Raw genomic sequence first — 25,995 nt, forward strand, 5'->3', positions numbered from 1 at the left:
CATACTACACAGCCCTTTACAGAGAACCACTCAGAGAATGACACTATAATTACGCCTAAGGTGTCAGTTTCTCAAAGATGGCGATAATATTCCTCCTAAGGCTGTCTACAACATGAACCACTCGCCAGTCAACACTTCATCTCTGTATGAAGGCTTTGCGAATGCAGTGAAATACGCTCAGCATTTAGAATAACGGGAACTATTACAGCAGACACATAGCTTCCCTCGCTCACAAATGCGTGTTGAGGTTGTAGTGGAGGGCATCTGGCAATTACAGCAAAAATTATGTGGGAAGAGGACGAAGAAGAAGAAAAAAAAATCTGACCATAAGTTCAGCCGGACGTTATTAGGAAGTGTGGGAAGTAAGTGAGGAGAGAGACGGAGAGAGGGAACGAGTGAGTGAGAGAGAGGGAACGAGTGAGTGAGAGGGTTTCGAGCGAAGGAATAAATGAAGGAGCATAGTGGTTATTGTGGCATATTCAGACAACTTACTGCCATAGGATGGTGGTTACTTCAAATGAATTCTACAGGCTGACACTATGCTGTGATTCTGTAGACCGTAATGCATTGATGTGCAAGGAAGAGGGCAACTTCTTCTCCTGGTTGCTTTCTCTTTTGGACTGGAGATATTCAACAGCCAACAAGATAATCTCAGAGGCATTTTGCTCAGAACATACTTTGAAGGTCCTGTTTACCTTTGGGAGCAATTGTTTTAAAAATGCTTTTAAGATATCACTTTTGCTGCACATGTGTAGGTCAGTTGTATCACAAAACATCCTACCATGTAAAATTTTTGCAATTAAGCCTAAAATATAAGGAGATATCACTATTTTTCTCATTAAACCATAACTGCATGGTTAGTCGGGAAACATTTTTATTATAACTATTGTTCACATTTTATATATTTAACAAAACACTTGATTCAGATTTTCACATCTTGTTTCTAATCCCTAACTCACATTTCAGAACTACACATAGTTATTTGAAAGCACTAAAGCTGGGTTTTTGTTTCATCTGCAAATGGTAAATTATGCTTAATCTAGATTAGATATTCCATGTTTGAGGGTCATCTTCAAACTTAAAAAAAAAAGGAACAGAAATAATCACTATGTGGATATTAATTTAAAGAAGAGTGATATTAACATGATTAGAATATCAGCTTTTGACCCACGACTTATTCCTTAAAGGTTACAGCCCCTATTACTGTGTATAAAAATTTCACAGTAGCTTTAATATGCATTTATATTCATTAAAAAAAGGAAAATATGACTGAAACCATCTGCTGCCTCTTAATCTGCTTCAAATGACTAAAAGATTATGATACTATTTGAATCTTTCTCTTTAAAAGAACTATTGATCCATGCAGCAGGGGTGGTGGTGGGAGTTTCTCTTTTGTTTTGTTTTTTTCTCAGCTGAAAAATTCCTCTACATGTTGTATCTAGATGTAAGGAGATCCTTGTACAGTAATAGGGCTGCAAAAATAGGCAAGAAGAGATTTAACCATTATTTTAAAGAGACACTTGCACATCACAAGTATGCACATCCTGTTCATCAAGAGATGAGTGAGTCCATAGAACTTGTTGTCCTATTGTTACAAGTTCTAATACACACCTGTCATTGTTAAAGGTGTCCATGTCACTACTAGACGCTGCATTACTCAACATTAGCATTTCAGAATGGCTGAAGATGCACTTCCTGGGTATATTATGATAATCTTGTCACAAGAAGACCATAGTATGAATAAAGGCCAGCTTATAATACAAAATTTAGTTTCAGTGCTGCCATTCCTGGATGAGAATACTTCAGTTCGTCGGTTGAGAATATAAGAAGGGTGTTAAGTTGTCACTAAACCCATAGTGTTCGAGACAACTTAACGCCCTTCTCATCCTCAACAGACGAGTTTGTGATGTCACATATGCGTAGAAATGACATAAAGAAAATATAAGGAAAAATACACAAAATTTCCTTTTATTTGAAAAGAACACATTCCCTCCACTTGTATTACTGATGCATGGTAAGGACACAAAATTTCCTTTTATTTGAAAAGAACACATTCCCTCCACTTGTATTACTGATGCATGGTAAGGGTAGTACTATTCCCCCCGCCTTCTGAAAGGGGCAAGTCAAGTGCTCTCCTATTATGTGAGAAAATTAAAGTGAAATAATATGTTGAGGGGGTTCTTCCATGCATATGACATCACAAGCTTTTTATACCCCTTTTATAATGGGCGTTAGCTCGCTTCAGGTGCAGACCTGAAGCGAGCTAACTCTCAGTATAAAAGGTTGAAAAATAGTTAGTCAGAGCTAAAGTTAGTCCCCTCTAGGGGGGTAGATCAGGTCAGCTTCAGAAGCGAGCTAACTTCAGTATAAAAGGTTCGCGAGTTTTGCAACGGCTAAATCCACTGGCCCGTGACCGGAAAGCGTGTACGGTGCTTCCGGGTCCCAATATATACATTTACTGCTGTACTGTTGCCACAGGCGCACTGTGTATTATGCAGCGCATTGGTGTGTTCGCTGTTCGGTAAAACTCTCAATGCATTGAACTCTTTGAACTACAGTGTAGCAAACGACATGATTAAATCTTAAGAAAAAAAAATAGACCAGCTCAGTACGTATACACTATATATATATTTGTGACCCGCTACAACAAAATGGTCCTAAAGTCGCGCACGGTCGAAGCCGTGAAAAATCGAGTATGAAGTTAGAGCATCAAAATTGGTCAAACTTACGATTTTCTGAATTTGACATATCATTAGAGTCTGACATGTCTTCTATCATCTGTCGAAATTTTAAAGCAAAATGATGAAAGGAAAGACCAAAAAATATCGTTTTTCTGGGCCATGTTTTTTTGGCGTTTCAACGAAGCAGAAATTGGTTCGAACATTTGGATTGAGCGCCACACATAGGCTCCGCCCCTAACAACGACCAGAGTGAGCTCATTGGTCAGTTTGCTGCTTGCCGTTAACCGAAGCGTGAAGCTCGCACACTGCCCAGTCGACTGGTGCGTGCGGGCGGGTTGCGCTATGCCTTGCCGCTTCTCCTGACATCCTGGTCAATGATTGGTCGGTGAGGAGACCGCCGACGCTGTGTTTGAATGAGCACTTCGGGGGTTGCTAGGGCTTAACTTCTATTGTCCGGAGGTGAATACTGACTTGCGTGTCTCTTGATTGTGATTGCGTCGCAAGGAGAACTTTAGGGCGCTTTTCTCGAAACAGTGATTTCCCAGACGTCTTGACATGCTCTCTTTTAAACATCGATATCTCCGCAGCCGATTATGTTTATGAGACGTGTTATATATCAATGTAAAGCAGAAAGATTAGGGAATTGTGTCATGCAATTTTCAAATAATCGACCTCGCCCGACTTTAGGATCATTTTTGTTGTAGCGGGTCACATTTATATATCAATATGCCGATGACTGGTGAATTTCGCGAGTAACGTACCGTATAACAACGGGACTGAATTCGTACTCGTAAGTAAGCATGAAAACTGTCACTGAATTTTGCGCTCGTTGGAAGGACAGCGGGGGGCGATACATGTAGGTCTGGTCTCACATGGGTGGTCGAGAATGGCAGCATAAAACAACTTGGCCCGAGCTAAAGTTAGCTCACTTCAGAAGCGAGCTAAAAGTCGTGCCCAGTGATGGCGGCACTGAAACTTCAAAAATTCTTAACTCTTGTCCAATATTCCTCAAATTTCACTGATGCGTTCTACTAATAATATTGCTACACTCTCTCAATCTATGCAGGGCTCCACACTAACTTTATTTTTGGTGGCCCAAAGGCAAACATCCGACCTTTTTGGTGGCCCGATCAGGCCACCAAATTCTTCATTTCTGAAATTTTGGTGGCCCGACGTACGTTTTTGGTGGCCCCGGGCCACTGGGCCACCGTTAGTGTGGAGCCCTGATTTATGTATGTATAGAAGGTAGGCTTGCCCTTTAAATAATACCCATCTTGATTAGGAAGAGGGGGATAAGATTCAGTCTACCTCTGTTGTGTGCTCATTACATAGCAAATGTGATCAGACACACACCTGTCATAATTTGATTCATCAGCACACATAATTTGAAGACCCTCCCTCTCATCTCCCACTAAGCCTTTTCAGGAGCTTGCTTAATTGCCTACAAGTTCAGTGAACCAAACTGGACTTGAAAAAGACTATTAATTATTAAAGTGAAGAGCTAACGGAGGTTCTACACCAATTTGTATCCCTGATAAGTTTTGGCTGTCTCTCTCCTCTTTTTTTTTTTTTTTTTTTTCAATGATGGATTGACATGTGGTTCATTCATCCACAACTTTTTCTCTTCATACATTTTTTTTCTGTCAATGAATTCATGTTTACTTACTTTTATATTAAATCATAAGCAATTGCAGTGTAATTCAATTTCTTTCCCTTTTTTTTTTTTTTGGGGGGGGGGATTTGTCAGGCCGTATTTGATCAACCAATCACTACCATAATTCTATTCGAATGGAATTCAAATGCAAACTTGTGCTGCACATGGAACTACACAAGATGTGTGCAATGCATACAATTGGTAATCAACATTGTTAATTTATAGGTTAAATGAAGATATTATAATTACTTGAAATCATGAAGTACACTGAAATGATAAAAACATTGAAGAGGGTACTGGTAGTGTGACATCCCTCTGATGATAAGTACTTTGGGCCAGTTAGAAAGCAGCTGGTCATTGCATGGATAAAAAAAGGGGGGTGGTCATCAATCAATTATAACAGGAAGTACAGGACTAACAAAGAAATGTACAGGACTTTTAGCCTTTCTGCAAATGGAATCACCTTAATAAAGGCATTGTTCAGACTGTGTTGAAATTGACTAACAAACAGATACAAGGAAAACATGTAAAGTCTTATTTACAATCAGATGGAAAGATACATTATGGAATTGTATGTCAAAAAAAAATGTGCTCAATGCTTTCAATTAAACTCCCCTGTAATAATAATAATAATGTCTTATTTATCCAAGGTAGCCTTTTCAGTGTTGCCACTGCTCTACCAGAGGGCCCTGCTATTATTATTACTCTAGCGTTGCCAGGTACCCATTATTACACCTGGGTCGAGAGGGACACAGTGGGTAAAAACATCTTGTCCAAGGAAGTAAGCACTGCATGGGCGGGATTCGAATTCCGATCGGGAATCGGGAGTCTTATCCACTATGCCACAGCGCCCCCAAAGTATTATTGCTAAACAATCACCACAAGGACATAAAAGTTGATGCAATGGCTGTATCTTCTTCTTTTAGATTCTTATTAATTTTGAGCATACACTATGTGCATGTATACAGTCTGAATACATGAGAAAATATGGGAGACTTGCAAACATTTTAGCATTATCATTAATAAGAGTAATTCAGAGCTACATTGTATCAAAGCTATTAGTTTGTGAGAAATAAAACCTTCAGTCCTACACTTTCTCAGATTTTTTATTTACAATTTAGGTGGAACTTTCACTGTTTTTGTATGTTACACTGATTTTTAGCCCATAATCGACTCAAACATGGGCATGTCATTGCACGGATAACACTCACAGTTGCAGGTCCATCCTATGGAGTACATTTGATCAGGACTTGCAGTTATCCCATTTTTAGCTTTTCCTTGATTTTCTGGGGGTTTTTTTATGTATACTTTATTGTCATACCATGCTGCTGAAAAGAATGATAATGATCTACAATGTACTTGTACATCACGCCAATGTCACAGGAATTACAGTGTCAAAACAGCACTGATTTTAGACATGATGTTCAGTACTCTCTGGTAGGAAACATGTCGGTGTCAATCAAGGATGATCTCATTCAAGCTCAAGTGTCATCAGCATCAGAAAAAAACTAGAAATGTCGCTATGGCGACTGATGCCTCCGCCATAATGCATGATTCTTCCAATAGGCGTATAGTACAATGTCTTCACAATGTGTAATCCATGACAGTTTCACATAACTGGCAAAATATTGAAATGACAGGTCTGTCAGAAATGTCTTGATCTGGGTTTGCTATAATTTTTTTAAGAGTGCAGGTACACATATTTGGGGAATTGAGAATTTTTACTTGAATTCTGATGGACCTTTTTATTAGTTTATGCATTGAGTAATTTCCAAGGTATGAAGAAAGAGTGTTAATGATGGTACAATATATAAATATATATATATATATATATATTTTTTTTTTCTTTTTTTTTTGGGGGGGGGGGATTGAAACCTGGCCTTTGACCCTAAACCTCTGACCTTTGACCTTCTGGCTGGAAATTTCCCGGAGAATCTCCATTAGGTAATGCATGTATTAAGTTTTGAAACTAAAAATGCAAGCATTGCATATACTAGTATATGAGGGACATAATACAATTTTGAGGAGTTGACCTTGACCTTTGACCCCTGACTATTGACCCATGACCCCTAAATTCCCTAGATAATCCCTGCCAGTCAGTACATGCATATTTACCAAGTTCCACAAAGATACATTGAACCATTTGCGAGAAAAGTGATATTGCAACATTTTCACCTCACCTTTGACCTTTTGACCTTTGACCTTATGACATGAAACTCTCTCTGGAGAATGTTTATGCAGTAGTACATGTCCACACCAAGTTTCAACAAAATACCTTTGGGGCATTGCATAGATATGGGGGAAATTGCAACATTGGTAGCATTTGACCTTGACCTTTTGACCTTTGACCTCTTGCCAATGTCACTAAAATCTACTCAACTAATTGTCCCATCATACATCATCCTTGGACCAAGTTTGGTGAAAGCTGCTTCATCCAGTTTTGAGTTATCACGTAAACAGATAAATTTTAGGATTTGACCTTGATCTTTGACCTTTGACCTCTGTCCGATTTCACTGAAAAACTAATCAAGTAATTGTTTTATCATACATCATCCTCCAACAAAGTTTGGTGAAATTTGCTTGATGCAGTCTTGAGTTATCGCGTAAACGGATACAATTTCATGATTTGACCTTGACCTTTGACCTTTGACCTTTAGCTGATTTCACCCAAAATCTAATCAAATAATTGCCCCATCATACTTCATACTTGGACCAAGTTTGGTAAAATTCCAGTAAACATTACTCAAGTTATCGCGTAAACGAAAGCGGACGGACGTACGGACGTACAGACGTACAGACGTACGGACGTACGTACGGACGTACGTACGGACGGACGGACAACCCGAAAACATAATGCCTCCGGCACCACTTCGTGGCGGAGGCATAAAAATCAGCAGAATACAAACCTAGATATTGAAGTAGGGCATACCATGCTTTTCATTTGAATATGTAAGAAAGACTAGTGTAACTCCAGCTAAACTCATCCTTCTAACGGAACATGAATACCATGAACTGACCTTGGGTTGATTATTAAATGCAAAAGATGGCAAACCTATTCAAAACAAAAAGAAAAAAAAGTAAGAAAAAGATGGCACATCAATGAGACAGGAAGAATGTGCCTGTCTCTGCTTTACTACGCAGCTTCAATAAAAGGAGCTAATTTAACATCAATCATTAAACAGAACATAACACAAACCAGTGTAGACTGGTTAAAATTGGCCGTATGGATGAATACCCACATGTTAAAGAGCCGAAAACAGCTTGGTTTCTGCATCCTCGCTGATCTGTTCAGCAATACCGCTTCCTGTAGAACAGACTTCCAGGCAGGAGCAATCGACAAATTACCTCGCACCCCAACCTCGACAGGGCAAGGATATATTCCTTGAATGAGATCTGTCCACAGTTTCTGTGAGGCGAAATTACCTTGTTCGCTCTAATTACGGCTGATTGGCTTCAACCTGGCTGACAAGGGCAACTACAAATCCTGAAGGGTTTCTAAAGACAGAACGGATGACTAACTAAACTGTACTGGGTGCCCAAACTCTGTTGCACATTTTTCCTCAAGGGTAACAAGGGACAGCTAACCCCATACAGACACGATACTGGGAGAGATTGAACGTCTACAAGCATTCATTCAGACAGGAGCACATTGACCGATAATTGCATGTGGCATGTATGAATTTGCAATATGAAGGGAATGATTGTTCATCTGTGCATCAAATTTCCTCTGGGTTGATTGTTCATCACATCCAAATCCCTTGCCATGAGGGCATAGCCCTCCCAAACTCTTTCCCAAGTGCGTCCGATGCAATTGCCACCTGGATTTTTTTTTCTTTCTTTGCTTTGCAAACCGCTTCAACAAATGTGCCCAGATATTGGACGGGTTCCCCACTGAAGGATGGTGCAAACACTTTGATGATGAGATGGGACGATGAATCAAAATGTACACAGCCTCACTCCTATAAAATTAATTAGATTCATTTCCTATGCCAAGTCCATTCATTAGGTGTAAGATGAACAGGCTGGTCAACACATGAACAGATTGTATGCTACGTCCACAGCATGGCAACAGCATCTTCAACACAAACACATGTATGATGATACAGAGGGTGTATCAATGGGCTCTTTTCTCAAGCACTTGAAAGTCGGATGCCACATTCTAAGAAAGTAGATGAGGTCCTGAGGATCAGTACAAAATTTCACACAACACCCAGGTATATCACCTGAATAAAAGGAAGTTTGTGAGCTCAATCACCAGTGTTGGACCCAGGTTCTGATTGTACTCCAACGACCAATGTCCTGGAAACAAATGTTTCGGCGGCTTTGCAAATCACTTGCTAATGCGCTCAGGTGATGCTAAAAGAAGGCGATTGGGATCTTTGTCCAACTAAAGCTTTTCCAAAAAGATGCAGGGCTAACTATAGAGCTCAGAAACCTGCGGCACAAATGATGGCCACAGAGGGGCATGAAAAACTCAGGCTTGAAGCTTTAGGCCTTTCCAGAAATAAAGATACCAAATTACCAAGTGCTATATCCGAGAGCCACACGATTCAATTAGAATAAAAGAGAATCGTTCTGTGAACTGTCCATTCATCAGAGAGATCCGAAGCTGGGAAAAATCTGCGGATTTGTACCCGGACTCACACGATGAAAGAGCAATGAGGAAATAAGGGGTAGATGTATCCCGACTGCACCGTCACAATCAACATGCCTTGTAGTATGAGACAGACAAGGGGCTATAAACAATCGCGACATTTACGAGGGTCTTCCTCCCAAGGAGGGGGCGAGATCGCCACCCCCCTGCGCCAAACGAGAAGTGAACTTCACTATGACATCCTCCCCCCTGTCAGAGGAACTCACAAATTATCTCCCTCTTCCACAGACCTCCCCCCCCCCTCTCTCTTTGCCCAATTTCAATCTCCCTCAAGGATACTACATTTTGTGTGTATGTGTGTGTTTGTGTGCAACTATAGTAGAGGATAGTCGAAAATAGGCATGAAATCAATATCCAATATGCATCAAAAGTAATCTATCTTCTTCTTATCTCTTCCCCTCCCCTTCGCAAGCACTCATTCCACACGCATCCTAACCTTCCTACACACACAACATAATTCTTGACAGGATGGGCGAATACTGAGCAGACCTTATCGATACTTGCTATCTGGGACGTCCTCCAACCCCAATGCCGACCGGCTGTAAATCCCCCTGACCGATGTGATGGATGTATGGCTCCTCTTGCTGCTACTAATTCGGCACACCTCATAATTCACTATCTCCCTCCTGACAGGAAACAAACTGGTCTCAACAGGAGATGGGGTTACAAATTTATATTTGCGATGACGACATCCTCAGCAAGACCTAGGTGACCTATTATCAAAGCTCGCATCCTCTTTTTTTCCTCTCACATTTTGCCGTATAAAGCTAACGTTGTCATTTGTCTTTCCTTTTTTTCTTACTGTTTTGTTATTGTTTTGTTTTTTGTTTTGTTTTGCTTTTGCTTTGTTTTGTTTTACTGCATTTTTCCAGCCATGGGTTGTTTCAAAATATACTGAGCAAATTAATCTGCATGGTTATCACTTCTCTACAGAAAAGGTTTGGGGGTAATTTTTTCAATCTCATAGGTAAATTCTCAATGTACATGTATGGTCAACAGTACTTGGGCATGCATTACCATCAAAATTCCGGCCAGCAGCTGTTGAATGTAAAGTATCATAGCCAGCTGTTTTCAAGATTTTTTTAACTACTAGTGTCATTTGTAGCTAATTTCATTAATTGTTGCTGTATAACAAACTTGGCCATGAGAAGGACTGTTAATACTTTTGCACATAAAACACACGCATACGTACATGCACAAACACACACAAAAACGAATGTAACAACAAACTTGAATATGCCTAGTTACTTGTATGAAGGTTTTCAACCATAAAATACTTTTGTGAAAGGGTCGAAAACAGGTGCCTACTTGCTGGTCATCTAAACTGAGACCATGATCTTCTTTCACTTACATGTATGTACCGGTAACCTGAATGTTCATCCTCATGCTAGAGGCCATTAGTACTGTATCTGTACATTGTATGACAACCATGAAGACTTCCATGTATGATAGGCCATGATGACAATGATAATGGCAATGATCAAAGAAAAAAACAACATCATTGATCACCATCATCATACACAGATTCACCATGCAATGTTTAATTGAGGACAAAAAAAAATTAATAGCTTTTTCATTTCATTGAATGAATGAAAAAGCTATTTGTTTCATTCCTGAATTACTGGGGCTCTGCTGCACCATGAAAAATCACACACTGGAACTAAAATACTGTAATTCAAAACACTACTCATATTGTACAGTGTACCCTCCTCCAGTATGTTGCACAATCTTGGCCATAGAGGGCACTCTTTCACTCCTACATCAGGCAAAATAAAGTGAGATGAGAAGTGCACAACGTTGAGCTTGCTGTCACTAGTGCACTCGCATATTGATATAGCGTAAAAACAAACTTTAATATGAGACTGAGACTCATTGATAAATGTACGTACAGTTGTCACGTCTTACATTCAACCACACTTTTTAACATTCTTTATTGGAATTTCATGACAAAAAAATAGCTTGTATTGTATCTCTGCTGAATATTACCCACAACCCATGACTGTCAGGAATAAAGTGAATGTGCAGCCTGCTTTGTTCCAACAGTTTACGACTGTAGTTCTGAACATTTTTCTTTGTATTTGTAAAGTTATCATTTTCAATTCAATTCAATAGTTTATTTATTTCCATCAAAACAAAACAAAACAAAAACAAAACAAAACAAAACAAAACAAAACAAAACATGATCCAAAGCGGTACATATGTCAATTTGACTTTCATTCAACTAGAAAAATAACTTGAATGATTTTCTGGTGAATGTCTTATATGGTGCTAACATACTGTCAACTATGAATTTGGGGCAGACAGTCACATCTGGGTGTGCTCACCAGACGAGATTCTGCTTGCAAGTAAGCCTATCCAAAGCCAGAGGTCGTCAAATTTTTAAACACGTCGAAACAACGGCGACTGCTACCAAAACAATCTCTGCGGACGCAAGTTACTGTGATCACATACGACCACCGGGTGCCCACCACCAAAATTCTCCATGGATCGGAGGGGATCGCTCCCACTCTAACAAGAGATCACTCAGGTGCAATTACAATTGTACTTCAGCATAGTTGGTATTGGGCGTTAGGGTACATGTAAAGTAAGTCATAATCTGCCTCTCCATTCATGAAACGTTCAAAGCTGATGGGTTAGAGTCTCTCATTACTGTTGCCAACCCATAATGTCTGTGACATTTTGAAGTGGCCATTCTTGTAGAGGGTTAAACATTGATTTTAATATTTCTTTGTCTTGGTTTGCTTTTTTAAACATTGTTCTGTTTGTAACTCCCAATACATCTGCTATACGGTTTGTACATGTGACCATGTAAATCTTTAAACAAAATACCCAAAATCTGAGTCAATGTGCAAATTTTATATAAAATGATTCCATGACAACACCATTTTACCGCTGAAAAAAACAAAAACAAAAACAAAATAAAAAGCAGTGTTGAAATTGCACGCCCCCACATTTGATCTTGGCAAGTTGTACAATAAGATCCACACGGTGTGCAAACTATTGTAGACATTGTGTGTGCCCTCAATACCAAATGGTAGTGACATGACCATTGGAAACAGAAACTGAAGCAGAAGATGGGAGATGATTACTCCTTAAGTTCAGACAAGTAAACGGTCTCCTTGGTAGATACATTGACATATCATACAACTGAACATAATTAATATCATTTCTATTATTTTGTTCGTTATTAAAGTACCTGGTATACAGGTTTCTCATGCTGGTTGTACACAGCTACATTGCGTATTCAGCAAGTCGACTGTAGAGCATACAGTGTACTGTAAATGATTGATGTCCACAATGTACACGCACTGTACAAATGTGTACCGTTACTTTACTCTCGTATAAGTACCCCAAGTGTACAAATTAATGTGTACACATACAGTTGTGCACATACATACACTGTACTATTACAAGTACATTTACAACTTTAATAATCGCACTTCTGGTGGCCCAAATCGAAAATGGATTGTTATTTTTCCTGTTTAATCTAAATTTGAAATTTACAGAGATTAGCTGTACAAACAGGTCCCCAGAGATAAAAGTTTGTGTCAAGCTGGTTGATTAGCATTTTTGCATTTAATTGGTTGTTTCTATCCCTAACTCACATTTTGGAACTATATGTATCTTTGAAGCATTAAAGGGATCGTATAGTTTTGGATGAGACCTAATTTCAGGTTTCTAACATTTTTTTGTGTGTGAGATAATGAGAAACCTCTTATGAAATATGAAAGAGCATGTAATTCTATGAGAAATTCAATGTTTATTTGATGAAAATTGGTTTTGAAATGGCTGAGATATCCAAAAAAGAGCGATTCTAATAAAGTGTGGGACCCACACTTTATTACGATCGCTTTGTTTTACTTTGTTTTTGGATGTTTCAGTCATTCCAAACCTAATTTTCATCAAATAAACTTTGAATTCCTCTTAAAATGGTATGTTCTGTAGTATATCAAGTGTTTTCTTGGTATCTCGCAAAAAGTTTAAAGCCCAATTCTCATCTCCACCAATACTATTCCATCCCTTTAAAGCTGAGTTTTTGTTACATCCGCAAATGAAAAATAATGCCTTGATTGTGAGTGTGTTTGGACTTGTGCAGTACACACAGGATTACATTCACATGTCATGGCATTCAAAGGATCTTAAATCAAACCATCATTATTTGACAGAGAGCATGGTTATCAGAGGCTGCATTTATCTAACTCACAAGAAAAAAAAAATCACTTTTCAAAACATGTTTAAAATGGCATTTATGAATGAGATTTGAAACACAATTGGGTTTCCACATTTATCTAACCATCATATAATCGTGATTCGAGTGTTGTCACTAAGCAGCTACTTCTTGCCGTTCCATACGGGAAGTAGAGGTCAACTGCGTACCGCCAAACATGTCTTCGTCATTCACGCATATTAAAATTGTCAAACAAAGGGTGAAAAAACACAAATAGCACATGCTTTTCTCTGCAACCAGAAACAGCTGGAAGTTGACCTGGGCAGCTCGGAGATGTACATGTACTGCACATTTCAAAACAGCATTGCGTAACTTATCAACTTGCAGAAAGGTGATCATGGTCTCAAACATGTTTCCAATTGCCCTCTTTTTCTTTTTTCTTTTTCTTTTTTGCATTTCAAATCGGCGTTTCTAAAAACATTTAAAAACACAGTTGTGTTCATCTATTGCCTGAAAATGCTGCAATTTTTTTTTTTTTTGGATCATGACTCTGCCTCATAAAAATTTTTTAAACACATCCAAAATATGATGCAGTTATACAAGGATGTCACACAGTCATAGGGTGTATATTGTACAACACATAGGCCTCCTGTATTGTATGCCTATCTGTCTAATGTTTTCAGAGAGACAAGGATCAAATGATTGATTACATAACATTGGAGAGATGATAATATGATGAATCATTGTGGTATCAGGACTGACAGAAATAAACAAGGAGTGCTGATGTACCTTCCTCAGACTGGAACACACCCGTCACCAATATTTGCTTGATTGTTTCATCCTGGAGAGAAGTTGCTCAGATGGCAACAATTCTTTGGTTTCCCCTCTTACATGAGTACATGGTAGACCTTCAAAGATTTGTAAAACTTTACTCTTTAGTCAACAGCATAAATACCATCAGTCTCCTTTCTTTTTTTTCTTTTTTTTATGAGGATGAAAAGGTACAGTATGCAAAAACAACAGCGATTTGCCATGATATGGTTGTTTTTGTAGACCTGTATTTTGATAATCAATTGCGAAGATTTTATAAAAACTAGGTCATTATTCACGGTACTCAGCATTTAACCCGTTGAGGACGAGTCGTGAGTATTTATACTCGGGCAAGGCTCTAGATGGGAAATGTGTGTTGTAGCAAAATCAGCCCGTCCTCAACGGGTTACAGGGATGGTACAGTATTGGTGGAGATGAGAATTGGGCTTCAAACTTTTTGCGAGATACCAAGAAACCACTTATGATATACATGTAGTACAGAGCATGCACCATTTTAAGAGGAATTCAAAGTTTGTTTGATGAAAATCCAGTATGGAATGAGTGAAACATCCAAAAACAAAGTACATTGTAAAACAAGGTGATCGTGATAAAGTGTGGGTCCCATACTTTATTAGAATCACTCTTTTTTGGATATCTCAGCCATTTCAAAACCAATTTTCATCAAATAAACGCTGAATTCCTCATAGAATTACGTTGTACAAGCTCTTTCATATTTCAAAAGAGGTTTCTCATTATCTCACCAAAAATGTTAGAAACGTGAAATTAGGTCTCAACCAAAACTATACGATCCCTTTAACAATACAACTAGAGACGCACACAACCATCTCTCCAAGGGTTAAGTAGGGATACATCGTGGTTGATTCATAGATGATTTACATACATGTACAACTTGAGTTCCTCATTTACTGCCTAGAGATCTCATGGTAGAGGTGCTTCAATAGTGCTCATTGTGGGAGCAACAAATTTGGTCTTCATCCAAACAAGAAGTGAAACCAGACAAATCTATTGATACCAGAGCTCTGCTGCACACAAAGGACTGTGAGCAAAGACAAATATGTTGTTAACCTGTTGAGGACTACAGACACATACATGAATTGTATCTGAACATTTGGTGCTCAATATGAGATTGGCACAATGAAACATACTTTGCATTGCTTGGCATTTAACATGCATTCACTTCTTCAATGCATTACAACAAGAAGGAAGCACATGCACACATGACTGCTCTTGGTCCAATACAGTATTCACTGCATAATCGGGACAGGTTGGGAGTAGCAAACACGGCCCCTTTAAGCAGGGTGCCCGATTTCGCGATGAGCACTCACCATACACTAACGGCATACGACATGTACAATGTACGTGTAGTGCACACACACACACACACACACACGCACACACATGCATACTGACGTACTGTACATACATGAATACACAACCACGCTACCCCTCTACGCGACCCTCTAGCTCTCCCTGCATTTTCGCAATGATGTAGAGTAATCGCAACCGGGTTCTTCTTCTGTCACCTCTCTTTGAACACAAAATATGTGGATTAAAAGCTAGCACTTTCTTAAACATTCGTAGAATTCTTGGACACGTATATCACACGTCAAAACACACCAGTCCAAAGCTTGCTTTGTAAGAGCGATGTAAACGACAACTGATAAGGAATCTTTGAAATACTGTTGTGGTATTTTGGTAGATTTTTTGTGTAAAATATCAACAAAATCAAAGATCGCTTGAAGAAAAATTGTCCCGTTTATCAGAGGTCACCGCCCGATTATCCAGTGAAAATAACATGCATTCGAAATGTTTCTGGGAAGCGTACCTACGAGGCTCCTGATTATCAGATGCCCGATTATGCGATGAATACTGCACTGTAAAAGCGGAAATTTTTGCAATATGAAAATTTCTGCACATTTCGCACACAATAGAAACCAGCGGGAAAATAAAAACACACCAATATTTTTGCCAAATTTTTGCAGAATTAAAAACAGGTGAACTTTATCTCACCCAGCCTTCCCGTACATATAGAATACATAGGGTGCACCACTTTGCCCCCCCCCCCCCCACACACACACACACACACAATTTTTTTACCCCAGAAGTGAAGTTGAATGAAAAAAAAAAAAAAAAACAAATAGAATAAAACCTTAAAACCTTACGCTTTGAGCCCAGTAATGCGCTGAAGACTTTTTTTGCTTCAAGTCATCTGAAGAAACCCCGGGAAGTGGCACCAGAAGTTGCGCTGAAGGCCTTTTTTTTTTTTCTGAACAGGCGCAGCTCAATCAAAGACCTTCTCAGGTTGGTACTGGTATACCAAATGTGTCTACTGCCTGGAGAGACCACTGACCTCTCCAGGTCAGATTTACCTCAGTTTACCCCGAGTGTCCTCCGATGCTACCTCAGTCTACCCTGGAGAGTAGGGAAAACTTAACCTCCAGGTTCTCCAGGGGCAAAGAAAAAAAGGCTGTCCACCACGTTGTGTCTTGATGGACAAAGGGTAACAATTCTCTGGAGTGTTCTCCGGAGGCTACCCTGAGTTCTCTGGTCTGTTGCAATGGGGTATTTTGCAGGTGTACAAAATATACACAATATTCAGCATTGCCCTATAAAACCGAAAATGCAATACATGTCCATATGCAGTGGGTATTACAGTGTAGATTTTCTATGTAAAAAAAAAAAAAGGAATGGGTGAATGGTCAGCTTTTACAACCTTCCTTTTCTTTTTTGCCATACATGTACATCACTCCCAAAAAGAGACATGATAAAATTGTGTAATTTCTATAGTAGTCTCCACGCTAGAGCAATAACAAAAAAATTAACAGGAATGAATGTTGAAAACTCCTGCATTCACCCATTATTTCAGTGTGCTTTTAAAGGCTACGTACACAGTCAACAATGTATTCAATACCATGACAATTCACAGGTTACTAATTTCAGTAGAATACACTACCAGACATTACCTATTTTTCTCCCAACTACAGTAGAGAACAGTCCACCATCTGGTGTATGATATTCAGAATCATACTCATATTGATTGACTGATCTGTGTGTATTTGGGGCAGGGGTTGTGCAACCTGCTCTTTGTAATCAATGTCTATGAAGTGGAATCTTTTACACAGTCAAGGGACCTCCATTTTATGTCCTAATCAAATACAGAATGTTTAGCTGCCTAAATACTACCATGGCTGGCGCCACGCTTTCAAAAGCGGGGGGGGGGGGGCACTTCCGGGTTTACTAACAAGCAAAAAAAAAAAAAAAAAAAGGTCTTTGGCCACTGGTGCCACTTCCGAGTTTCTTCAGCTGACAAGAAAAAAAAAAAAAAAAAAAAAAGGTCCTAAGCGCACAAAAAACAGCCGTACTGTGTTAAGGGTTTCATTCTATTTATTTTTTTTTTTCCAAATTGTCAGTCTTTTTGACTCTTAGAATCTAAGGCTGTGGCAAGTGGTAGGGCCTATAGTAGTGTAGGAAACCTGCTCATGAGGGGGGCTCCTATTCATAAAGATCCTTCCTCTTCATGAGCATGGCCAGGGTACTCATGAGGCCCTTGGGTCGAATTATTGTGTGAATCATGATGTCAGACTTCACTTTCATGTGGGTGATTTGTGCGTGGAAGGGCGAAGGTCGCAGAAAAAAACACCAAAAATTTTGAGTCGCATCAGGCCAATAGGTGCGGCAGCCCTGCACTGAGCGAACCTGCTGGCACCCTAACTGCGACCAGCCCGAACACAAAGCATTTGGGCTGCAGCTTGTAGGATTTGGGGTCTTGTACCTATGGGGTAGTATCGCCCCCAAAATTCCAACTTAAGTAGGCCCACTAAAAATTGCTTCAATTTGGATACATACTGATGTAGTCAAATCTAATCATTGACATCACCTCCCTGGGAACATTTGGTTCCTCTAATCATCCCTTTCTGTTGAAATTGATGACTTTAAATGATTCGGCCAAGAGGAATCTGTGAGAATGACAACTGTTCCGTTTGACGTATTTGAAACCTGTGCGCATGCGCTAGCTGGAGTGCAGTGTGGCCTTCCGACAAGGCCTTTTTGCTGTTGACAAGGGCCTCTCTCGCTGCATTGCGTTATTTTCTGGGCGAGTATAAAAGAAGCAATCCCAGCCAAGCGCAAAAAGCGTGAGAGCGAAAAGGCCTCGTCCAAAGGCGAAAAACATTGCGACTTTCATGCATAATATTCATTACCAATGCACAATATGCCGTGCAAAAAACGAAGGAAGGAATGGGGAGAATGGAGCTGGACTGGTAGAAAAGCACTTGCAAGACCATGGGATCAGTCTGGAAATTTAATAGCAAGTAAACGGTAGGTCCTAGATAGGAAACGTATATGTACAACAGTAGGCCCTATAAAAGAAAGTCCTTTGCTGGTGAAATACATAACTTATACTAGATTCTATAGAGGGGTAAAAATATGTTTCTCTTTCTTCTACAGAGTCAGAGACAGCACTCTGTTAACTCGGGGCACTCCTACACTGGCTACAGAAATTGTGTACAAGGAGCACTCCCGGTAACTGGCACCATCGGCATGGACCATGGTGCCAATGAATTGCTGCACATCATCAGTTGATTAATAAATTTACCCAATTTTTGTCAAAAGAGTGAAAATAAAAAATTGTCTTCTTTTCATCATGGAGAATGCGTGGCCGTGGATTTGTGTGTGTACCACATACATCGCTGTGCGAACTTGTCAAGACAAGTTATGTGTCAGATGCAAGATGGATGAAAGTTAACAGGGGCACTCATAAGCATCTACCCCCGAAAGCCTCATGAGACCATGTTCATGAGGAGGGATCCTTACGAGCAAGAGCCCCCCTCATGAGCGGGTATCCCGGACTACAAGTGATAAGAAACCCTACCTATTTTGGCGTCTGTAACATTCTTTACAAGGACAAAGTTCTAAGTTAATGCATGCATTTAAGCAACTCGACACATAAACGTTAACAGTCTACTCACCCCATTACGAATACTGTTCAGGATCTTGGCCAGTTTTCATTCAGTCAAGTTTCTCTGTCTGTTCTTTATGCACGGCTTCCGGTCAGGCTCTTCTGGGTATGTGAAAAATGACATGCAAAAGGAAGTTGCACCGCTAGAAAATGGAACGTTCACTGTCGTAGAATAACAGTGCTGATCTAGGCCTACTGGTATAATCGAACGTTTACACTCACGGCATGGATAGGACTACTGATCATTAGAGGCTGCCCCACTCGAATTATTGCGATAATAGATCTATTAAACATCTGAACGAACACAAAATACCCAGAATAACGCTACATGACAACGAACAGCGGCCATCCCAGAGCTCGGTTCGAGGAGTTCACACACGTCGTGTACAGCTACAGGCAGGCTAGCTGGCAAGGCACAGCAAAGCAGCAGGTTGCTTGCAGCTGGCTGCGAGTCACGTTTGCAAGCATGCAAGGGTAAACAAACGACGAGTGCAATGCCATGCGTTGGCACGCGCGTAGTGACAGTGTGCATATTTAAAAAGTGAATAAAAAAGAACACCGGTTCCAAAACTTGAAAAGCAAAGTGCTTCTTGAACACTCATTCCGTGGGTGGTATTCTGTAAGCGCGATCCTTATTTCGATCCTAGGAGCGCGCGTAGGACAGAAAATAGGATACCCTTAGGACAGGCAAAATCGGTATTCTGTAAGCCTGTCCTAAGCCTATCCTAGGACAGTCATTTATGAATAATGAATATTAATGAGGAAAGACAGGACACACCCGACGCAGTATCTATAAGCCAATCATCTGGCTAATTTTACACAATGCGCGCCCAAGATCTACATTGCTCAAGAGTGCGCTTCACGCAGCTCTACTGTGCGAGGAGTTAAAAATGTACAATTTTGATTATCAAAGCTTTAGCACGCACTTAGCGCACCATAATTAATGTGACCTTACGAGTTCCATTAATTTGCTTTTAAAGTTTTTGCAGAAATTAGCTCAAATTTTGAACTTTTGGAGGATGTTAGGGTAAACTGGGATATCATCACTGCATGCCAAACTTCTCCCTTAATTCAAAGTTATTATAAAATATATAAGATTTTCTTAAATAAATTAAAAAAAAATTATAATAATAATAGATGCACACACACACACACACACACACACATGCGCTCAAATCATTCTATGATCGATATGCTTGCTTATTGTTACTGTTTGTCCCACTTAAACCAAACCAATGTTCCACTTCTCCCAGGAAAAAAAAAAAAAAAACAATGAAAACACAAATACGACACTATAGGAATATAGCGTAGCAACCCGTTATGTGGCTAGCATCAAAAGTCTTTTGGTCCGATACATGTGTGCCCCATTCTAAATATCAGAAATTCATTCGAGAAACTTCATCAAATCACAATTTTTGTCCCACTTAATTCACCCCGCTAGCTCTCCCCTATCTTTATGGTAGTATAGACTTACATGCAGGGCAATGACAACAGAATAAATAAAGGAGATTACTGACAGATTAAACAAAGATATAAACATGGAGCTACTATAGCACCATGATATCCTTGTATAAACGGGTGCTGTTCGTTATTCCGAAGGTTCGTTAATCCGAAACACACAAATTCCCTATACCTAGAGGTTCGTTAATCCGAAAATGAAAAAGGGTTCGTTAATCCGAACATTTGTGGCGTTATTTCGAAGGTTCGTTATTTCGAAAATTTGTTAATTCGAAAATGAAATTCGGAATAACGAACCTTCGGAATAACGAATCTTCAGACTGAAGAGCCTTCGGAATAACGAACCTTCGGAATAACGAGCTGTAACCGTATAAACACGTAAGTTCACTAAATTTTGAAGAAAAAAAAAATGTTAACCCATGCACATGGACTGTTAGGTCACCGGGTTGCATCACACACTACGTACGTCTTAACAATAATTTGAGCGTATGGATCGTTGCGTTACTATAGTACTTTACATGGCCGGCGGAACCGTGGGGGCCGTGGGGGCTCATACCCCCACACATTTTGTGCACCATACAAAGAAATAGATAAGGTGTCATCACTTTGGGCCCCCACATTTTCTTTTTTTAATCCGGAAGTATAGTGGCACTAAATAGAAATAGATAGAGATCTTGAAGTGTGAGCGCGGTAAGATTATGTTTTTTCCACTGTAGACCTTTTTTTTTTTTTTTTATTATTCACTTGTCAACTGAAGAAACCCAGAAATGGAAAGGGAGAGAGGAGCTGAGGGCCTTTTTTTTCAGTTTTGTTTTTGTTTTGTTTTTTCTTGTTAGCTCATTAAACCCGGAAGTAGGCCCCCCGCTTTTAAAAACGTTCCGCCGGCTCTGTTTTATTCTTCACGCGACCTAGAAGCGCACTGCGTACGTTTCTTTTTCTTTGGTTTCTAGATCTTCATAGCAACGACTTCGAGGGTCACGTAATATGGGCAGCGAAGGTAGGCTACTTGCACTGCGTCCGCATGACGTTTGGGCCGACGTTGAGCATAATAATAATGATAACAATAATGACAACAATAATAATAAAAATGATAATAATAATAATGATAATAATGATAATAATAATGATAATAATAATGATAATAATAATTATCATTATCATTATTACAATATTAATAATAATTATAATAATAGCTTTTGTTTTTATTGTGTACATAATGTACTTTTGATTTATTTTCTGCCGAATAAAATGAAGTGTGAATTGAATTGAAAATGGCGAACAATAAACAAATAAACACATACCATCTAGATAAAGAATAAATTGTTTCGAACATTATAGACTGCAGTTTTAGAATCCTCAGTATGAGAGGAACAGATAACTCTGTTTTACGATCCATGTATCATGTGTATTTATCTTCTTGTTCATGAACATACAAAATAAGAGACAGTAGGTCGTCAGTAGGCCTATAATACGCAATAGCCCGGCATAAAGCGCCAGAGAAAGATTGCCTAGAGGCTATCCTTATTTTTGCTCCTAAACTTGATCCTACTTGTGCTTACAGAATACCACTTATCTTAAGATCTCATTAACATCTAATTACATCTAATTAACATATCAAGTTACGCCCCTATCCTAAACTTGGAGAGAAATAAGGATCGCTGACGTCACTATCCTATTTCTCCTCCTACGCGCGGTGTTACAGAATACCAATCGCGTATTTAGGAGCGAGAGCTGTCCTAGGATCCTTACAGAATACCACCCCGTGTTTTTTTTTTTTTTTTTTCTTCCGACTCCTTCAATTGTCTGAAGATTCTTTTATTAAAAATTTGAGACAACTGGTACTTTTTTAACCAATTATTGTTCACATCACTCATAAAAAAAGTGAGTCGGCGCGTACTTTGCATTCCGGTTTTCCGAAATGTCATGGTTTTATAGTCCCCTATTATATCGTTTCACATTATTTTCTCTCTTCATATTTGGTAGGTAAACTTGCATGCCACTTAAATTTCTTGTCCATAAACATGTATGCAAAGTTTGTGTTAATTTGACCCAATGGCACAGAAAGGGTTAACAGAAAATAATTTAGTATCGGTGGTAGCTACCTGGTCGACTGGCTATAAAGACCATTACCAGTGGCGGATCCAGGCCGGGGGGGGGGGAGCACTGGGCGTCTGCTCTCCCCCCCCCCCCCCCCCCTTTTACACGGAATTCCTGGATCCACCCCAGATTACAAAATGTGCCATGACAATGACATCCTCATGTTATACTCCTGCATGTGAAGAGGTATTTCTTCGTGTTTTAAATTTCGTGAATTTCACGACTCTGCTCCGCGTTCAAAGGCTGCTCCTGATTGATTCAAGAAATTGACAACTCTCAGAAATATTAGCTTTCATTGCAACTAATTGAAATGTCCCGACAATCGAAAATCCAAGTTGAAAACATCGTCCACTGTAGGCCCTACCAAAAAAATGCGCTGAAGATTGCCTCAAAGGTGGGGAAATCGAATATAGAATAAGAAATTAATATCATTTTGCAAATTTGAAAATGATGTCATCGAAGAACATTATTTGATTACGTTGGTCTCAACCCGATTAAAGAAAAAAGTGAACACTTAGTTAATGGTATCATCGCCTGACATCTCTTCTCCAAATTGAGCTGTAGGCCAAATTGTAATATATCCTTTGACTTAGTACATACGACCTTTCCCCAATAAAAGAGTAGTCATTGCTCATTTAAACAAATAAAACAAAACAATCAGGCGAAACATACAAGCTTTTGTTTTTGATTCTATTCTTTGAAAAGAGAGTGGGCGGAGGAACAGAGGAAAATAAATACACAGAACATTACTTTTGTGTAGGTTAAGGTCAATTGGAGCGGAAAATTGGAGATTCGGGGGATTTATCATGATATTGGATGACAATGAATGGGATACCAGATACCAGTATAGGCCTTGCATATAATTAAGATTTTTTACACGCAAATAATTATGCCCCAGTCTCAAATCCTGAACGATATTACTGATCATTAGTTTGAAGTTATTTAACCAGCTACAACATTAGGGTTTTACTTTTACTCGACAAAAAAAAAACTTAATTCTTGTCATGTTGTTTTTTACCGTCACAATTATCAATGGAATGTATTGAGATGATGACATGAAAAGTTGTGATATGTTGACATCATCAGCTCATTCATTTTCTTTGTATTCATATTATTAATATTGTTCAAATAACTGTTGTACAAAAATTGGCGAATTTTGAACAAAAATAACTTCGATAGGCCCTACTTTTAATCCGATTTTGATCAAAATTTCACTCTTGTGGTTGTCGTATAAGTTCATTCTTACTTTCCAGATAATCTCTAACTGGTCTGAAATATCCCTTTACCACTCAAAATGTCACATATAGGTCCTATGCCTAATTCTGAACCCCAACCCTTAAGATTGAAGTAGATTAGAATAGAAGCTCTGGTTAATGTTATGGTCCCGCCGAGAGATGGCGCAAGTCCTCTGATTGCGATTACAGTCCATGTATTAATATGTCTGTACTTGAGTATAATCGTCGGGCGTATATTCGATTCGGGGAAAACACTATTCACAGCCCCCCTTCCCCCCCCCCCCCTCTCTCTCTCTCTCTCTCTCTCTCTCTCTCTCTCTCTCTTAACCTTCTGCATTTAATTACCTATCCACATGTTTGGATGTGTGGGAAATGTGTGCATTGACTTAATGGCACGGAAAGGGGTGCGTCTTTTTTCAGTTCAGTTCAGTAACACAGTTCAGTTTTTATTTCTGCATTTCAAAATCAATACAAATCAACAAATCAACAAAATACTTACATACTTACATGCTTACATGCTAATATTCGTACAGTTTGGATCTTACATACATTTTCTTTTTTTTCAAGAACGAATATCATATATGAAAGGAAGCAATAGGAAATGATAAAAATGAAATGCAGGGGACCATCATCATAAGCTAAGCTTGACGAGGAAGATGGCCCCAGGTAAAGAGATACATACAGAAAATCTTGCCACTCACTGAGTGGGGGTAATTGTGCGAAGGGCACAATAAAGAGATACATAAAGAAAATCTTGCCACTCGCTGAGTGGGAAGTAGATATTGTGTGAAGGACGTGAGGTGCAGTGTGGTGTGCATTGTGTTGGGATGAATCTTGGTTTGTACGTTGAGTGTTATTTTGTGTATCAGTGTGATGAGGTGAATGTTACTTCAGTTATGGCCGTGAACTCATTGTTTAGGGTGTTTGTTGACCAGGTGGTATGAATATTTAAATGTCAGAAGTATACTGGATTATGAGGGTGTTTTTTAGTTCTCGTTTGAAAATGTTCAACGACGTACATTGTTTTAAATTAGGGGGTAAAGAATTCCAAATATCTGGTCCATTATGTTTTAATGATTTTTGAGCTAAAATGTTTCTGGGGTTTTCGAGATGGTAATCGGACGACTGACGTGTTGGGTATGAATGAACGGTGGAATTTGGAGTGAAGAAACCATCAAAAATTTTTGGAAGACAATGAAATGTATATTTATACATAAAAACAGCAGTTTGAAAGGTGTGAAGATCCTCAATTTTCAATGTTTTTAGTTGACGAAATAGGGAATTGGATGGGGATAAGTAACGGGAATTTGTAATCAAACTTACAGCACGTTTTTGGAGGGTAAGAATTGGATTAATTTTAGTTGAGCCACAGTTTCCCCAAACGATGTTGCAATATGTGATATGTGGTAAGATCAATGCATTATATAAAATAGTCAGGGAATTTTGAGAAATGAAGTTTTTCAGTCGATATAAAATTCCTACAGTTCTTGAGACAGACGTGTGGATATTATGAATGTGATCGTTCCAAGTTAAACTCGAGTCAATTATAATTCCTAAAAATTTAGTAGATCTTACTTCAGTTAAGGATAATCCATCAATATTAATATTATAACTGCTGTTAATGTTCTGTGAAGCAGTAGGTTTGAAATGTATAAAATTTGTTTTTGAGATATTAAGGGATAATTTATTACATAATAAACCATTGGGAGACTTTGTCTATTTCCGTGTTCAGAGTATTAAACAGTGTTTCGAGGTTCTCATGGGAGTAAAAAATATTAGTATCATCCGCAAAAAGTATAAATTTAAGAGTTTTCGATGTATTTATTATATCATTGATATATACAAGGAACAGTTATAGGGGGCCAAGAATGTCCCTGGGGAACACCACATACAATATTAGAATTCGGAGATTTGGATGACTTAAATAGTACATATTGCTTTCTGTTGGATAAATAATCAATAATCCAAGAAAGTGCTAAACCACGAATACCATATATTTTTAATTTGAGTTAACTATGTAGACGAATGTTCTTTGGGTATAGGCATTTCGCAAAACGAAATGTTTCCTCTTCTATTACAAAACAGGTGCGGATCCACGAATTCCGTAAAGAGGAGGCGCCATTAAAAGGCAGTGCCTCATTTTTTTCTTTTTATTTATTTTGTTTTAATAAAGAATAACAAGAGGGCGTGTGCCCGGTGCGCCCCTCTCTGGATCCGCCACTGCGTAATTTCTCGTGCACTGCGTATAGGCTCGTATATA

At 39.0% G+C, this 25,995-nt stretch overlaps 1 protein-coding gene across 3 annotated transcripts in view; it reads right to left on the reverse strand.

Moving 5' to 3' along the window:
- Positions 1–19,341, reverse strand: part of LOC140230312 (homer protein homolog 2-like) — a 38,510-nt gene extending 19,169 nt beyond the window's left edge. Inside the window, exons 1-2 of one of the 3 annotated variants that reach the window (XM_072310464.1) lie at positions 19,259–19,341; positions 18,956–19,047 (exon numbers count right to left, since the gene is read on the reverse strand). In XM_072310464.1, the coding sequence (XP_072166565.1) occupies positions 18,956–18,960 (5 nt within the window). In that variant the 5' untranslated portion in view covers positions 18,961–19,047; positions 19,259–19,341. The remainder of the gene's footprint in view (positions 1–18,955; positions 19,048–19,258) is intronic. The other 2 variants (XM_072310465.1, XM_072310466.1) reach the window with 2 other exon arrangements.
- Between the last annotated feature and the right edge of the window lie 6,654 nt (positions 19,342–25,995).

This window comes from Diadema setosum, chromosome 7 (assembly GCF_964275005.1).
Source record: "Diadema setosum chromosome 7, eeDiaSeto1, whole genome shotgun sequence".
Classification (NCBI taxonomy): domain Eukaryota; kingdom Metazoa; phylum Echinodermata; class Echinoidea; order Diadematoida; family Diadematidae; genus Diadema; species Diadema setosum.